General features: G+C 41.4%; 1 protein-coding gene across 5 annotated transcripts in view; it reads left to right on the top strand.

Moving 5' to 3' along the window:
• The window catches only part of sorcs1 (sortilin-related VPS10 domain containing receptor 1), a 258,319-nt gene that overhangs the window by 206,991 nt on the left and 32,457 nt on the right, over window positions 1-18,871 (top strand). For all 5 annotated transcript variants that reach the window (XR_013294726.1, XR_013294727.1, XM_077570250.1 and 2 more), the window contains exons 16-18: window positions 1,643-1,776; window positions 14,253-14,366; window positions 17,293-17,464. Coding sequence is in view for 3 of the 5 variants with exons in the window: in XM_077570250.1 (XP_077426376.1) it covers window positions 1,643-1,776; window positions 14,253-14,366; window positions 17,293-17,464 (420 nt within the window). In the remaining 2 variants the exon portion in view is untranslated. The remainder of the gene's footprint in view (window positions 1-1,642; window positions 1,777-14,252; window positions 14,367-17,292; window positions 17,465-18,871) is intronic.

Here is an 18,871-nt window from a genome sequence, read left to right as displayed (position 1 = left end):
TCAAATGCTTTTAAGAGACTTACCAGTGGTTGCTTGGTTTGAGGGCTGCTTTATCCCTGTTGTATGTTACAAATGGCTTATTAGAGCTTTTTAATGGAAGCCTAAACTCCCATATCAGAGATATCCAGAAAATACATAATAGAGATGATTTTAATAAAATAATCAATTGAACTAAATAGGGCAACAACAAAAAAATATATGCTTAAAATAAACTTAATAGTGCACCACAAATTTTCCTTTCACAATGGTTATTCGAAAGACAAAGGTGGTGCCCATATTTGTAACTCCACAATGCACCTTAATGTTACAGAATAGATACTATAGAATCCAATGAAATAAGATGAAAAAAGCATTTGTGGGATATTCCCATATTACTGTACAGTGTTTAGGATGTTGTACCATTCATAACTCCAGAACTTCCAAATACAGTTTTTTTCCCCTTGTTTGTTCATGAAGATCAGCGGTTCAGAAAATGGATGCATGAATGTTTGTTTGTTTGCTTGTTTGTTCTTACCCAGTTTTCTATTTACTACTTTATCAAATGCAACTATAGTTGCCAATTCCAGGCAGGGATAAAAGTAAAATACACTCCTTCAGGTAACACATAGTACATAAATCACTCATCGGTTGCACTGTGCTAATAATGAGGAGCCAGTCTAAGTAAAAAAATGCCTGGGCCATTTTTTTTGTGCTAGACCAGTCCTGCTTTAGAGGTTAATTGAGGCTTGGAAAACAACAAAACACTCACTGACTGCTGCACATTGTAGACGTGTACAATCAAATGAAAATGCAAGAACTTGTTATTCATTCTGTGGCCTTCATGATTAGAATATTGTTTGATATCCAGTCCACTATATCACAGGCATCATTTTAGGTCTGTTAGAAACCTCTTTAAACAATACATGCCAGATTTAAGAATTGTCCTCAGAATCTTAAATAATGAAAAAAAGAGGTCAAATCTTTCTAAACTTTCACCATCAACTCTCAAATTACAGAGAGATACTCTAAACTCGGATTTCTGATGTTTGTAAATGCTAGTATACATCTGTGACATATGCTCTAAGTAAATCATTTTGTGTGCATGCGCAGGAAGCCCTCAAACTGATAACACCAGAAGCCAAGATGGAAACTTGTTTTCCTTCTTTTGACATAACTCATTTCAATCTCGGCACCCACATACTCAGATTCAAACAAATACCTTCTTCCATATTGCGCTGCTGTCAATCACACTTAAAAAACAAAAAAAGATTAGATAGACGGGTTTAGATGCTGGAATTTTCTATTAGTGAAGTAGCCAGAATCTATAGACATCTTACAAGTGACACCTAATGCACAAAGGCAGAATGTTGTGCTAAGAAGAGGTGCAGTGGAAAAAAAATAGCACAAAAAACACACACACACACACAAGTGAAACTCAGTCAGAATCACAAGAGATCTGTAAAGACGTTGAGAATAGCACACAGCATCATCCCCAAAACACATAGGCATGCCATTCTACAGTAAATCTTAACAACGCAAATGTGCATTTCCGCAGTGCGAAGCATACATTGATGATTGCATCCAGGTTGTTATTTATGGCAGATGTGACAGTTGGAAAAATGAGCATCTTTAATTTTTGCCACTTTTTGAAATTGATCTACAGGGGGAGCCCTGTCTGATGGGAGTGAAAAGAATCTATCGGAAGCTGAAGCCCACGTCCAGGTGTGTGATGGGAAAGTTGTACTTGGTTTCAATGTCGTCAGGTCCTTGCGACTGCACAGAGGCTGACTTTGAATGGTGAGGTTTTTATATTTCATAACCATCATATTCCCTCAGATTAGCTCCTAAGAGTTGAACGGAATATTCCAACAAATTTCACAAGCATTCGGGAGTAGTACAACTCAGCCTGATGTATAAATAATTTTCTTTTCTGCTGGTCTCCACATAACTAACCACTTCCTCATCACATTCTCTGCCACTGCCATCAAGTATCCACGTGTCACCTCATTTAGGAAATTAAAGGACACTGACAACGAAACTCTTTGCACCAGAATTGACAGTATCATAATCCCAGACAATCTTTCCAACCAAAACACATTGGTAATATGCCGCAACAATTAACTAGCAACTTTCTGGTTGCAGTGAAAATATGCCATCTGACTGTATGTATATGTATATGTATGTATATAGTTGGAATGATCTCCCACTAAATGTTAGGCAAGCCCTTGTGATTGGTAAATGAAGCTTCATCAACCATATGCAATTATTTTTTTTACTCCTCTATATGGTGCGCTTGGTATAAAATTCAAATGGCAATTGATTACATTTCCATGGCAATTGATTACATTTCCAGTACATCTTTAAATGAAGGGCTGAGAGCAAAAAAGAGTGAAAAAAAATATCGTATAAGGTTTATGACGCTTCAGTTTCCAATCACTAGCAAGCCCCCTCTCTAAAACTTGTCTCAAAACACATTTGTATTCTTTGGTTTTTGGTTCGGTATTATTCAAGTGTTTTGTGGTGGTGTTATTTAACTCTCTGTTGTTGTGTGACAAATTTTTACTCTATGTTGTTTTCTTCAATTTCTTGTTCATTTTAATGTGTTGCACAAATACAACTAATGTGACTAAAAGACAGAAAATATATATATATATATTTTTATTTATTTATTTATTTTTTTTCTGGGAGATCTCAGTATTGATCATTTGAAATGTCATCATCATTGTTCTCCCTTTTTTTTTTGTATGTGTGTTTGTGCGTGTGTGCGTGTGTGCGTGCGTGTGTGTGTGCGTGCGTGCGTGAGAAAAAAATAAAATAAATAAATAAGAATTCCCATACCATTCACCTAAACCGAACACTTCAAAATCCAGCCAGAGTCGTGGGGCCGCCAGGAGACCCGAAGGGGGACCAAAGAAAAGAAAGAAAAGCGAAGCCCAGCACCGACCAGACACCACCCACCGGGCCACTAACCTTCACCAACCCCAAAGACATCCAAACTCCAACAAATCAGGGAAACCTCAAGGGCCCAAAGGAGAAACTGAGGAAAGGTAGAAAGGACAGACGAAGCAGAGTGAGATCCACAGACACCAGCCTCCACCGAATCAATGACCTGAGGGAGAAACAAATTGTGTCTGAGTCTCGATAGATGCTGGTGTGGTGGATCTAGCATGCATGAAAATCTCCACCAAAGAGGGGAGCCGTCGACCCCCGCCAGGACAGAGCAAGCGCAACACCTCAGGGCCCCCCAGGCCGCGGCCGCGCCAAAGGACGACCCCCGGGCCCCGCAGGGGCCACCGGCCGGAGAGCAAACCCCGGAGCAGGAGCGCCCCCCACCCCAACGCGGCCCGCGCCCCCAACCTAACGCAGCAGGACGGGGCACTGCAGGCCCACCAGGCACCCCACCGGCCCACAACCCCCGCTCCCCCCGCCCCCCACCCCGCCCCCCACCCCAACCCAGCCCCAACCGCCCCCAGGTCCCCAAATCCCCAGACACCCTCCCCACCCCAGCACCCCCCACCCCGGCACCCCCACCACCACCCCCCCACCAACCAAGCCGCCCCCGCCCCCACCCCCACCAACCGACAGCCCCCCAGCCCCCGACCCCAGACCCCGGGGACACACCGCACCCAGGCATCCGCGCCGAAGAGGGGGCCGGGCAGCGGAGCGGAGAGGGCACCCGCGCCCACCCCACCACGCGGAGGGACGGAACACCAGGGGCAGAAGGGGAGATGGGGGCACCGGAGGACGGGCGGCATCCCCGAACCCCAGGCCCAGCGGGGAGAGGCCCCGGTCGTCACCCCAACGATCTAAGTGAAAAACTAACCCTGTTACTAAAAATATATATATATAGAAAATATATATTTTTAATTCCATAGCTATTGTAAATGGAATGTTTTTTTATATAGCGCTTTAACAACACCATATGGTGCCCAAAGCGCTTTACAATGCCTGACATTCAACCATTCACACACCAATGTCCGACTGCTGCCACGCAGGGCGCTGCCAGGACCATTGGGAGCAAATCAGGGTTCAGAGTCTTACTTAAGGACACTTTGACATGGTCACCAGGGGTGAGGATCGAACCCACAAACTCTCGGTAGGGAGATGACCACTCTACCACTGAGCCATGCCGCGCCCCAGATGGAACAACTTAAGGCTTTTTATTGTTGTTCTTATCAAGAAAGAATAAGAAATAGCAATATATCAACTCTTATTAGCTATTTTTGATGTAATCATTGTATTTGTCCGACCATAATCTTCTATCTTGAGTCTATATGTCCATACGAGTCAGTTGCCTGTCCAGTCACTACAGGTGTTCCACAAGGCTCCATCCTGGTGCCCCTGCTAACCCCCCCGTAGAATAATTGTACTTAAATTAAATAGTGTCTTTAATTACATCCATTTTAACCTTTACAGTAAACATGTCTGACTTCCACACTTCTTCCTCAGCTCCTGTGCATCAAAGTTCATGAAATTAAACAGAGATAAAACACAAGTTCTCCTAATTGGCACCAAATCCCAACTTTCAAAGTTGACAGCTTCTCCATCTAATATGTTATTTAGTTCCCCTACTCCTCAGGTTAAGAATCTGGATGCCATCCTCAACAGCACACTATCTTTCTATTCTCGGATCAATAACATAATCCGTACGCAACATTAACCAACTCAGCCCCTTCCCCACCCTATATTTGCCCACAATGTCATTACTTTTCTTCAGCAACAAAACACTTCTTTTTTTTTACACCCGTAGTGTATGCATGAAGGTCCACAGAGTCAGGCTGCTCCTCGTGGCATCAAAATTGTTTATTACGAGAGGACTTCCGGGGCGGCGCCAAATGAGGACACGTTTTGGCTGAATTCCCAGCTGGAACCGTGATTTACGTAATTTATCCACCAGTTTGACCGCACAATTATCATTGGATTGTTGGGGAACACCTAGTGTGGACTTTTGTGAACGTTTTAGAGCTCTACCTTAGATGGGCGGAGTGCTATCCTACAAGCGATCACTAGCTTACGGATCGATTTGTTGGACAAGGTGGAGGCTCAGTCTGCTGAATTTTGGACTCAGGTTGACAGCTTGAGAGTGGAAATTAAACAAGCTTTTGATAAAGCCACTGCTAAGATTGAAGCCCTAGAAACGGGGTTTGCGGTGCTGGAATCTATCAGTCAGATATTATCGCCGCCATGGAGCATGAGTTAGCCGGAGTGCAAAAAGAACTGACGGGCTATAAAGCCCGGACCGAAGACATGGAGGCTCGATTGTGCCGTTTCATCTTGTGCATAACTGGAATTAATGAGGGGAGAGAGGACGGGAAGTGACTCGCCGAGTTCGTTTATCAGTGTGAGATGCATATGCCCTCCCAAAGTTGCCTACCTATCGCTCATCACACCTTACGCAAGAGGAGTGAGGACGGGCTACTGAGAGCTTCCGTTGTCAGATGCCATTACATCCAGGAGAGAGAGGCAACCTTGAAGAAAGCGAGAGATGGCATGACGCCGACCACTGAGGACGGCGATTCCATTTGAGTGCAACAAGATTTCACGCTTGCGGTAGCTGAACAGCGGGCAAAATTTAGCAAAGTTTGTGGCTTGCTCCAGTCTTATGAAGGTGTCCGTTTCGGCCTGCGGAGCTGAGGATCACGGCGTTGGATGGTAAACGTGCAAGCTTTAAGGATCCGGCAGAAGCCAAGGACTATATACGAAACAATCTGCAATTCAAGTAGCGTCGGTGAGGACTGAGGACCCACAACAGGCAGCGGCACCCGTCAGAGGACGATGTCTTTGATGTGCGGATTCAGAGCTCGACGGACTCAAGTTTAGTGGCACAAGGGACCCAACTTTTGTATGTTTTTTCCCCCCCTCGTTCTTCCTTTCTTGGTTCTATTTCCCGGTGAAAGCCATAGGTGTGTATATCTACTGTGTGGTAAACATTGCTCCCACTTGTTGACTTTTGCGCTCAGCCAGGAACTACCTTGGTTTCATTACGACGATTGAGGGTCCGCAGTGCAGATTTTTTTTCTTTTTTGTTGTTTTTGCTGTCTAGCGGGCTCGGTTCACGACCAACCTTACGTCATCAAATGGATGTGGATGTCATCGTTAGAGGGGATTTTTCTTTTCTTTTTTCTTTGGTACTTGTTTTTTTTTTCGTATATATTTTTCAAATTTTTATCTATTTATTTCATTATTTAATTTACATTTTTATAAGTGGTTATGTAAAACATTTTTATTTTCCACCGGGATTATCTCAAGGAGGCTGAAGGCAGAAAATCATTCATATGTAAACCAAGGGCTTTTGGAGCAATCTGATCGTTTTATTTACATTTCAAAGATAATGTGTCATAGGTCATACAAGGCTTTTATTTTTCATTGAGGTTGTGCCACATTCTAATTAGAATTGTTCTTCAATTACAAAATGACAATAGCTGGTCTTGAAAGTTTTATTTTATTTTATCCCTTCTTCTTTTCCAAGATTGTAATTTGTAATATATATATATATATATATATATATATATATTATTTTTTTGTGGTCACAGTCAGGCTGTATCTGATCTGGTAGATTTGGCAAAATTTGTGACCTGGAATGTTAAAGGGATATACCATCCGGTGAAGCGCAGCAAGGTGTTTGCACATGTATCCAAATTAAGAACTCATATAGCCTTCTTGACTGAGACACATTTGCCTAAGAACCACAATATGCTGAGGAGGGGTGGCTTTTCACAAATCTTTCACTCTACCTTTCCTATCCATAGGGGGGGATGTACATTTTGTGCAAGCTAAAGTGATATGTGACAGTGATGGCCAATTTGTTATTGTACAGGGCCACTTGTTTAATCTGCTGGTGATATTGGTATGTGTCTACACTCCCAATTCGGACAATTCTAAATTCTTTAGTGATTTGTTCTCCCAATTCCCAGATATAAATAGACATAGTCTGATTTTGGGAGGTGATCTGAATACAGTTCTATGTCCTCAGCGTGACAGATCAAGGACGACCACTGCCACTTTAACTAAATCAGCTGAGACCATTCAGGCTTTTCTTTAGGCGTATGGTGTGACTGACGCATGGAGGTATTTGCATCCATTATCTAAACAATTCTCTTTTTTTTTCAGCCACGCATCAGTCTTACAGTAGGATTGATTATTTTTAGCTGGATAAGAAGCTCCTCCCACACTTGAGTGGTAGCAGTTGTGAGAACCGTTATTTCAGATCATGGTCCGGTTACAATGTCATTGCTCTTCCTGAATAATGAAATCCCGCAACGATTTTGGCAGCTTGATTCGCGGCTATATCTGATCAAGGTTTTGATTTTGTTAATTCCCAAATGCCAGCACAAAAAACAGTCAGCCCGCTTAAACGAATTGTCATCTATATTAGGAGATATCGACCGCAGAAATTCAGCATCACTATCTGTTGACCTGTATAAGGAGATAGTCACTTTACAGACAAAGTTCGATATCTTGTCTTCGGGGGTAGCTGAAAGATGCTATCTTAAATTGCGTCATGAGTTCTATGAACACGGCGAATGCGCCGGTAATCTTCTCTGCCACCAGTTAAGACAATCTGCAGAGGCGGGATTTATTGCTGAGATTATTATATCCAATGGAATAGTTACAGATCAAAAATGCATAAACACTCGATTTAGGGAATTTTATTTATTTTAATTTCACACCTCTGAAGGACGTGACGAGGCGCTGAGGGCAGACTTTTTTCATAATATAGAGTTGCCATCTCTAAGCGAACAAGACATGTCCAAGCTTGAACTGGACATTTCTCTGTCCGAAATTGATTCAGTTATCAAAAAGATGAAGAGTGGGCATGCCCAACCAGGACCTGATGGCTTTTCGGCTGGGTTCTTAAAACATTTTCCCCTAAAATACTTCGCATTTTGCAAAGTGTATATGCTGAGGCATTAAATCGAGGGTCACTGCCACCTACAATGTCTCAGGCGATAATCTTGGTTCTTCTTAAAAAAGGAAAGGACCCTCTAAAGTATGAATCATATCGGCCAATAATTTTACTCTGCTGTGATTATGAAATTTTGACTAAGGTGCTGGTTAGTATGTTGGAGTCAATTATACATAGAGTGGTGCACCCGGACCAAACGGGCTTCATCACCGGACGTCAGCTTTTTGGTAATGTACGTAGGTTGATGCATAAATTGTCACTTAATGCCGATGACCTGATTTTATACGTGTCTGACCCTTCGGTTTCCATCCCAAGAGCACTATAGGGATTATCTCAAATTTTGGTAAATTTTCATGTTATAAAATCAATCTCACCAAGACCTTGCTATTCCCAGTTAATGACCTAGCTCATCAGATGTCATCTGATGGCTATTCAAGGAATGTGGCAGTGGATTCTTTTGTTTATTTGGGAATAACTGTGATGTGTAGGTATAGTGACTTTTTTAAGGTAAATTTCAAATCGGCTCTGGATAAGGCTAAACTGGATCTGACACGTTGGTCATCGCTGCCGCTGTCGCTGGCTGGCAGAGTCAATTCAGTTAAGATGACGATCCTGCCCAGATTCCTGTTTCAAACAATATCTACATTGCTCCCTAAGTCTATTTTCAAGAAGGTAGATAAATCAATTTCTACTTTTATTTGAACTAGGACCACTCCGCGAATTAGAAAGGCTTTTCTAGAAAGACAGAGGGAAGGTTGGCACTTCCAAATTTTATTCAATATTACTGGGCGGCAAACATTCATAAATTGGCATACTGGGTGGGCCGGGCTGTTCCCATATGCATACCGGGGTCCCGTTGGGCGGTTGGTGGGCAGTTGGGATAGGCCTTGCCGGTCGCTTCTCTTAACTCACTGCACTAGTTTTGCACAATACACTTTGTTAACTCTTTTACTGCCAAAAATGTTAAATGACGTTTAGTAAAAACCTACGGAGGAGCGCCAAAGACGTTAAAAGACGTTCACCAAGTTTTTTAGGTTTTTTTTTTGGAAACGGATGGAGGAAAGCCTTGGCCAGCTGTGCTGAAAGTATCAAGCAGATCTAGTTAGTATAATGCCTATTTTTGGCCCCTAGATGGCAGCGATGACTCTCTTTGGACAAGATTGGGTAGGCGTCAGTAGAAGATGTGAGGCGGAGCTAGAGTGTTGAGGGGACAATGGCTGAGGAAGCCATAATGGCGACCGGTTGCAAGCAGCTCACGCTTGAGCATTTTTTTCAAAGACGAAAAGCATCGACCAATGCTAAAGAGCACATTGATGACGACGATGGTGATGATGGTGACTCCGAGGCTGACGCCGAAGTTGGAAGCGTTGACGCGGCGGCTATGATCACGTCATAAAGCCTCACCGGCTAGCGATGCTAACGCCGGAAAACGTGGAGCACAACCGAGCACTTCAGCTCAGGCGGACGTTCAATCGGACGACGAAGAGTGCCCCGAGTCCAATGCATATTCATCGGAGGAGTGGGTACAGTCTGATCACGGAGAAGACACTGGTTATGGACTACGATGCCACCATGAATGGAGCGAATAAGATGGATCAGAACATCTCTTACCACCCAGTATAGGAACAGAAGGACGTAACACCACCGTAACGTCACCGTATCATGATCCTGAGAGTAGACTTGATGGCAACATGGCCAAACACACACTGCAGTATATACTTGCTATTCTCCGGAAAAAAAAGCCAGCAAGAAAGTGTAGCGTCTGCAGGCGAAGGAGCCATCGCAGTGAAACTAATCTGTTGTGCAAATCCTGCTGCGTCGCCTTGCACGCAGGGGAGTGTTACAAAAAGAAAAACTGTATTTGAAACATCCACACAACTGTAAATAGTACCATGGTTGCACACATTTGTAAATAGTTTGCCAAATTGTTTTGTCAAATTGTTACACTGTTAAATGTAAATAAACGTATTGTGCTATCAAAAAACACTTTTTCATTGTTGGTGGTAGTGTTTTACAGAAGTAAAGCACTGTTTAGGTGTTTGTGGCATCATTCATGGAAAAAAAAAGTGTCAAATTCACTAGAGTGCATGAAATAATATCGTTTCACAAAAAGCTTGATTTCTCCGTTATTTGTTTCAAAACAGAGCATTTGGGTGAAACTAACCATTTTCTATTGTTTATTACTGAAAAACGGAATAAGGTAGAAACAAACTTTTTTTTCTGATGAAAGATGAGAGTCCAATCTTTCATTTGGTAGTATGTGTGTTTCCATAGTCCAAACACCAAATTTTCTGTGGACCTTGAAAGATCAGTCAAAATGCTTAAATCGGCTGGCACTGACGGCATCCCTTTTCTGAAAACGTCTGGCAGTCAAAGAGTTAATAGACACATAGGGCACACACTTGGGGTGGGGTAGGGTGGAGACACCGTCTTCGCCCTACAACTCCCCTCCAGTTTTAATGCACCCCACAACTGGGAAGGGCGGGTGTCGGTGTGGGGAGCCATCGGTTGGGGCAGACCGCAGTATTAAGCAGTGCTGAGGTCCCCCGTCTGTATGTCCAGCAGGTGGGGGGTGGCGGCTTGGTTGGGAAGGGAGGGTGGTACGGGTGACTAAGTGGGAGAGTGCTGGGGGAGGGGGTTTGGGGGCCTAGGGGCGACTGGCGCTGGGTTGTGGTGGGTGGCAGGTGTGGGTAGGGGGCCGGGGGGTCGTGGAGGGAGCAGGGGCTGTAGGCCGGTGGGGTGCCTGGCGGGCCTGCCGTGCCCCGTTCTGCTGCGTTGGGCTTGGGGCGCGGGCCGTGTTGGGGTCGGGGGCGCTCCTGGCTCCTGGGTTTGCTCTCCGGCCAGTGGCCCCTGTGGGGCCAGGGGGTTGTGCCTTGGCGCTGTGGCCTGAGGGACCCTGAGGGGTTGTGCTTGCTCTGTCCTGGCCGGGGTCGACGGCTCCCCTCTTAGGTGGAGGTTTTCATGCATGCCAGATCCACCACACCAGTATCTACTGAAATTCAAACACAATCTGCTTCTTCCTCTGGTCGTTGAATCGGTGGAGGCTGATGTCTGTGGATCTCACTCTGCTTCGTCTATCCATCTTTCCTTTCCTTAGTCTTTACTTTGGTCTCTTGAGGTCTCCCTAATTTGTTGGAATTTAGATGTCTCTGGGGTTGGTGAAAGATTCTGGTTGGTAACCCGGTGGGTAGTATGTGATGTCTGGTCAGTGCTGGATTTTACTTTCCTTTCTTTTCTTTGATCTTTCCTCGGGTCTCCTGACAACCTCACGACTCTAGCTGGATACTGAACTATTTTTAATTTGAATAGGTTTTATGTGAATTAATGAGCACACACTCACACACACATATGCACACACACACACACACATGCACATACTCATGCACATACAAAAAAAAAGAGAAAAAAAGGAAAACAAGGGAGAGCAATGATGATGACATGTCCAATCGGTAAGATTACCAAATGAACAATACTGAGCTCTCTCTCAACAAAAAAAAAAATGGCGTGGTGAGCAAGCTATATGCTGGTATCCAAAAGATGGCATCAGTACCTTTACCTTTACATCACTGGCCCGAATCAGGGAATCTTGGGGCAATGATATAGGAATGGAAATCCCTGATAATTCCTGACAGGTGGCAATTATAAGAATACATTCATCATCTTTCTGTATCAGACACGAGTTACTACAGTTTAAGGTGCTACATCGGGTTACATTTATCAAGGAGCAGGTTGGCTGAGATTTACCTGGATATTGATCCAACTTGCATTTGGTGCCGCCAGGCTCCAGCCACACTTTGCCATATGTTCTGGTCATGCCCGTCTCTCTCGCAATTCTGGCTTTCAATATTTGAGACCTTTTCTTTTTTGTGCGGCAAAGTGATTAGCTCCAATCCTATGGTCACGATATTTGGAGTAGTTCCTGAAGAACTGACTGTATCTCTACCTACAACTCGAGAAACAAAAATTTTCAACTAGACTCGGTTCGAAGGTTTTACAAGGTCTGGCAACCATTTCTGGACTATCACAGTCAAAAGCTCCCGGCAGTGGACAACTAAATTGGACAAATAAGCTGTTCTTAATTTCAGTCAAGCAACTACTTGTTTTCAAATGATGTGAAATTATTTATTTTTTCCAAATATATATTTTGTTACTGTGTCTCCATCTTTTTCTTATGTATTCTGTGTGTGTATGTGAGGGTTTTTGCGGGTACATTGTTACTGTTTTTTGTATGGTTTGTGCATAAATGGTGGAAAATCAAAAAAAAGAATTTGATATATAAAATTGTCTATTACACAAAGCCCAATAGCTTTCATCAGCCATTACACCACATTTGCATCTGTGCACATGTTGAACTCATTGGGACAATTATTTGCCATTTTCTTTTGATAGTGTAGTTTTGTTACTTGGGTACAGAGATGTTATGTCAATTTTTCCAGTGATTTTACAATATTTATAAAATACTAAATAGGCAGTACTTTTGGATTTTCTTGTATCTCAGTGAGCAATGCTTTTTGCAAGATGGAGTCATGTTCACACTGGCTTCCGAGTAAATTGCCGCATCAGAGTTTTTTTGTCAGTCCCTTTCAGGCAGAACTGACCGTGCATGCCAAAAGTGCAAGTTCATGTGTCTGCGTCTCCTGTTGCTTGACCCATGAATAGAATTACAGTTGGTGTGACAATGTCACCTGAGAGCGACAACACCCTCTGGATGTGGCTGCCTGTATTCTGCCTCTGTTATTCCTTTGCTACAATAGGATTGATGCACCGATACTTATGCCGATGTCACTTTGTTTTTTTTTCTGTTTTAGCTGTTCACAAATCACAATACATCACAAAAACAGTCTTAATGATAATAGGAACACATTAGCAATCTAAACAATCAATATTTGTCACATCTCACGCAATTAATTTGTGTATTTATCTTTATTTATTTATTCAATGTATTTTATTATTATTCAATATATCTTGCCTTTATATTCTTAGTTTTTTTTACGTTTTAACAATTTGAGTCCATACATTTTGTTATTTAAATGACATCTTTAAAATTTTCTTTCCAATGTTTGACGTCCACTGGAAAATTTCCAGCCAATCCTGTAGCGTGGCGTGTTTGTTGGGCGACCGCGATACAATCTGGCAGCCCAATCACATGTGGTACAGACACCGGTGCCAATACTCTATGTCTGTTCTTGTACTTTGACTTGCAATAATGCTCCGATACTATGACACCCGATACAAGCGAATCATATTTGTACTATACTCTTCCGCCCTGAGCGTGCTGTGTCCAGTCTGGTAGATTATTTATTGATACTCAAGTTGAACTTTCACATACATTGTTTATTGATACTCAAGTTGAACTTTCATATAAAACTATGCACACACAATAAACACTATGTATATTTAAAGATGCTTTGTGGAGTTTAAAATGTTAATGTTAAAGATTTTTCGACGTCGTGCATGCTCCACCAATGCCCAGATGAGTACAAAGATTCCTGACTTTTTAACTGACTGCGCCTATCAGCTGGTATCTTCCCTTCAATGTAGAGCGTTCGCCCTTGAACACTCCACAGTTTCTAGGGGGTGGGGAGGGGTGGAGTGGTGGAGGGTGACATCATCTTTGTTCCCGTGGACATGTGTTAACTAGCGTATGACACAATTGGGATGGAAACTGAAAAAAACAAGAAGAGGCCAGTTTAAGTTGACTCCACAGAGGCTACAGTTACACTTTATGCCAGAGATGGCAGTTGTGAGTAAAAAAAAAAAAAGACAAAAAAAGACAAACGCCGCAATGCAACTTGAACTAGACACATACTGCAAACGCATAGCTTCATCTCCACCAGTGTAATGCTAATTAAAAATGCTAAACGTCATAGTCAGGATAAAAAATAGCATGAATGTTGCAGTATAAACCTTTAACCGGTGAATATTTGAACCAAACGGCACAGCAACATATACAGGAAGATTACACTCACACTCACAGCAACAAATGAGTTCCATTCTTGTAGTCTTGCCACAACGTTCTTTGGGTTTTGAACAAAATTTGGTTGTGTATAAAAGTGTTATATTTGAGTGAAAATGTATGCCATATTATATAAAGGTTTGTGAGTTGTTTTTTTTAACAAAACACAAAACATTTCAAACAAAACGTTAAAAAAACATCACATATCTCTGTGCCGGCAACTTGTACTTCAGACTCTGGCTGGGAAAAAAATTAGATTGGTGCATCTCTCGTAGCTACGACAGTACACCTGAAACAGGTAAAATCCTAGGTGGACTTAAAATGGGTATCTTTCACACAGGACAGCGAGTCAGTTCCAAATAGACATACCTTTATTGGATAATGGTATTGTATGTGTTTGGATCCCTACAGTGATTATGGCTATGACCGACGGACTGATGGCAGGTGTACTCCTGCCTTTTGGTTCCATCCATCTGTGATGTCCAGAAGTTGCAATACAGGGATGACCTTCCTGAACAGCACTGGGTAAACATGGGATGACAATTGATTCACAAGCCTTGGTTAAACGTGTAGCTCAAGATACATTAACGTTTCTAAAGGCCAAGAAAGACAGATTAATGGATATGAGAACTGAGGGCTATATACTAATGCCAGCAATGTCACCTTCTTCAATAAATTAATCTAAATAAAGGATGTCCTAAAAGTTAATAAATAAATAATGGTTGGCTGATGGCAAATTAAAGAGGGAAATTGCAATGTGTAAAATGTAAAAAAATGAAATAAATTTTAAAAAAAATCTTTAAAAAAAAACTATAAAATGACACTTTTCCCATATTTTGTTATTGGCAACCAAAATGTTGTTTTTTAAATGCTCTCAAAGTTCTTCATAATCCTAGCCACAATACTACCTGTTGATTCCTAAATCTGAGCTCTGATGCATCTTCTTGCAACGAATGACCTTTGAGATGAAAACTTGATTGGACCTAACCAATGAATTTGACTTCATGAAATGAACTGGGCACAATATGTACGGCAGGAACCTTCCTACATAAAACTCTGTTTAACAGATTGATGCCTTTTACTCTTCCCATTGTTCAGTGTCCCAAAACATCACTTTTTAGAACCTATTTGTTGGCACCTACAGTATATTGCATCTCACAATATTGCAGTCTCTTGTGGTATTCCTTTACCATTTCAATGAAAATGCAGGCGACTTAAAATTATGGATGTTTGATATTACTTTTTTTCAGGCCTTTTATTTGGTTTGTGTAACAAAGGTTCACACTCAGTTCTGCATACAGTGATAAACTTTTACATTTTTGCTCACTCCTTCATTTAGGAAGTCGAAGGTCAAACCCGCCTAACAAGTCCCTAACATAGGACATATTTCAGCATTTAATAGGTCAGGTGACGACAGAATTTATTGTTAATTTTTATAATTATAGTTTTGTCATTATTTATAAGTGGACAACAGCGGGGCCACATTTGTTATGTGTTAATTGAAAGCTAAAAACACTGAAAATGTACCATGTACTGCCCAGCGTGACATGCGAGGGGTGCTGTATCTGAGGCTATTTTTGGAAGGTTTCATTCTGGAATGTGCTCTGTGGAAAGAGACAGTGAAATTATAAAAGTACACTTGAGTTGCACATTTCAATTGACCTGAAGTTGGTTGTAATGTGAAAATTGTTTTATTTTTGACGAGGTTTAAAATAATCCACATTTCTACTCTATATAAAGTCTATTACTATTTGTGGACTGACTTAAAAGAGGCGAGTTCCTTTGAGCAAAGCTCTGACACCTACCCAACTGTGAAATGGTTCTGTGTGTGTGCATTCGTGTATGTGTGCACACATTCACCACCAACAACAAAAAAATGGAACGTGAGGACAATTTTCCCTAGCTGAATTAGTAAAGTATAATTAATACAAAAGTGTGCCCTGCGATTGGCTGGCAACCAGTTCAGGGTGTAACCCGCCTACTGCCCGAAGCCAGCTGGGATAGGCTCCAGCGACCCCCGCGAGGAAAAGCGGTTAAGAAAATGGATGGATGGATGGATGGATAATACAAAAGTAAATGACGAATGATTGCGAATCTGCCCTGGCTCTCGTCCCACGACCACGGCATATACAGTGCTATTTAATTATTTTTCTCCATTTTACCCCAAAAGACTCGCCTACAATTTAGAAGATTTTCCTGTCATTTCAAACATGTCCTTAGTGTATGATTTCAATGCATCATTCATTTATGCCCTTCGCCTCATCCAGGAGTGCCACCTGCTCATGGACAATCTAACCGATTGGCATGTCAGCATGGCGATGAGATTCCTCAGGCAAAATTAGGTCAAGTCAACTATGTATTTGGCAGCTGGAAGCTGGCAGCAGCGTTTGAAGCCACTTTAGCCACAATTCAAATGAGAAATGCTTGAATTTTCTAGTTGAATTTAATAAAAATATCATTTAATTGTTGCTCCTTCTTTGGTGGTTGTGTATTTACAAAGCGCAGGCTTCGTGAATATATTTATAGAAAAAATAAGGTCGCACACAAGAACAATGCGCTTATTGTAAAGTAATCATCACTGTAAAAATACGCTGTAATATAACATAATTTTACTTTTTATTTTACAGTATTTTACTTTTTATTTTACAGTTTTTTATTTTAGAAATATCATTTAACAAAAAAACTCATATGTAAACTCATAACATCTAATCACTGTAACTGTAAAAACCCAATAGTTCTGTTCTTTTACAACAACAAAAACTCCATTAGAAATACATTCACAAATGTATCATAATTTCACAAATATTTGTCTGTTATTTAATGGAATAAAATGTAAAATTCAACTTTAAAACCCTAAAAAAAAGAAGAAGAAAAAAAGCATTTATATTTACTGAGAAATTAAGAGCAAAAATGTGCAATTTTACCACAATTTCTTTGTAAATTGACAATTTTTTAAAAGTGAAAATAACTGCAATTTCTGTGCTGTACTATAGAAGGTAGCATTCATTGTGTTAACATTTATCTTGAAAGGACATCTAATGAGATATACACTGTAAAAAAAAATAATAATAAAGAAATCGTAAAAAAAACTGTAATTTTCCGGCAGCTGGGAGGCCAGAAAAATACTGTGAAATAACAGAAAATTACTTTTCTCGTAAATAATACGTATTACTTTGTAGACATTTGATGCATTGATTGTAAACTCTCAAGTTATTCTTTATTGTTTATAAATACATACAGCTGTAAACCGTGAGATATAGTTAGGCCTGGTTTATTTTAATCAACCTAGTTTTGTTTTTGATACTAACTACATTAAAAATAATACAGTTAAAAAAACATGTACTGCTTTCAATAATTCTCATCACTCTGCCTTCAAGATTAGAATGAAATGTATGTTTTGGCATTCTATCAGTCATACCCACATTTTTTATTTCCCAACCCTCCTCACTAGATACAGGAAGGTGGTCTCAAACAACTGTACAAATGGAGTCATTGTGGAGTACACAGCCAGGAGGCAGCAATGTCCCATGCAAGCACCTAAAGGTCTCCACCTGGTCACCAGCAAGGGGACACTTTCAGCTGTACTGGGCACCAATGTCACCTATCTAATTTTTCTGGAGCAGGTAAATTACACTTTCTCAACTTCATGGATTTAATGGATACTGCAGTTGATGCAGTGCAGTTTCTCACTACTCCAAACTACACCAATGGTAATAAACGTGTTCCAAGGAAAGTTACAGGACTGGTGTCACAAAAGAGGTATTTCAAATTTAAACTGTAAACTACAAGTTTTCCCCTTTAAAGTAATATCCCTGGAGCCATTTTCCGAGCAGTCTCTGCCATGCCTTCATGCACTCTTTAAAGGATTCTTCAGGGATTCTTTGCAGCTCTGTTGTAGCAGCCATTTTGATGTCATCCATGTCTTCAAAACAGGTCCCCAACACAACGCAACACAGACCTTTGTTTTGGTAAGCTAAGCGCGTTTGGAGCTGTTGTGTTCTAGCGTGGTTACGGCCGATAGTTACTTGCAGATTGTCATTAAAGATTTTTTGTTTGACCTGATTAGTTCACCAACGCTACATTACATGTACATTATAAGAGGCTGCGGCGGTGAGTAATGACTAGCAAGAATCATTTCGTCCGTCCTAATTTTCATTCATGAAATCGGACAACACAACATATGGCCACATACAGACCTATTTAGCCTCAAAATATAGGACAACTAAAAAAACATGCGACACTACCGCAGACGAAAAGTCTGCTCCCCCCACCTCTTTCCCTTCTTCACTGAGCATTTAGCTCGCTTCTCACGATTACGTAATCGTGTTTTGTCAAACCGTGATTTAATTGCAACTGCAATTATTCGTTTAGCCCTAATTCTAATGGTGGCAATTGTGACTTAGATTTTTAAACATTTGTTTTATTTGACATATGCCGGTTGTGAAATCCACAGAAGTACTGTGTGAAGAGTGAAATATTTGGGAATTGCAGGCATCTTCGCAATTCAATGGGTCACACCTTCACCGGTTACGCAGGTGGGTGTGTCGGATATGGGAGAATCGGCGCGCATTTCAAACGGGTAAGGAAGGGGCGTAAGAAATTGGCTTAAAGCGTGAACAGGACAATATGCCCCTTATAGCATCTCTGCAGCACTCCACGAATCAGGCCTTTATGGTAGAATGGAAGACGGAAGACATCATGCCAGACATCATGTTTGGAAGAAATCAGACATAGCTCATCACCTAGCCAGGGAAGCATGCTTCTGGCATTATCATGCTGTGGGGATGTTTTTCAGCAGCAAGAATTGGAAGATTAGTCAGGATAGAGTGAAATATGAATAATGCAGCACCAGAGCACTCTTGACCTCAGACTGTGGCGCTGTTTCATCTTTCATCAGGACGACCCTGAGAACACTGTCAAGATATCAAAGGTGTGGCTTCACAAAAACTCAGTGACCGTCCTTGAGTGGCTCAAAAATCTGTTTCAGTTTTTGAGGAAAACTATTTATTTACTTAATTTTGTAATAAATC

Source organism: Vanacampus margaritifer, chromosome 7, assembly GCF_051991255.1.
Source record: "Vanacampus margaritifer isolate UIUO_Vmar chromosome 7, RoL_Vmar_1.0, whole genome shotgun sequence".
Lineage (NCBI taxonomy): Eukaryota > Metazoa > Chordata > Actinopteri > Syngnathiformes > Syngnathidae > Vanacampus > Vanacampus margaritifer.
Note: the sequence above shows the minus strand (reverse complement) of the source record. Positions and strands in the feature narration are given on the sequence as shown.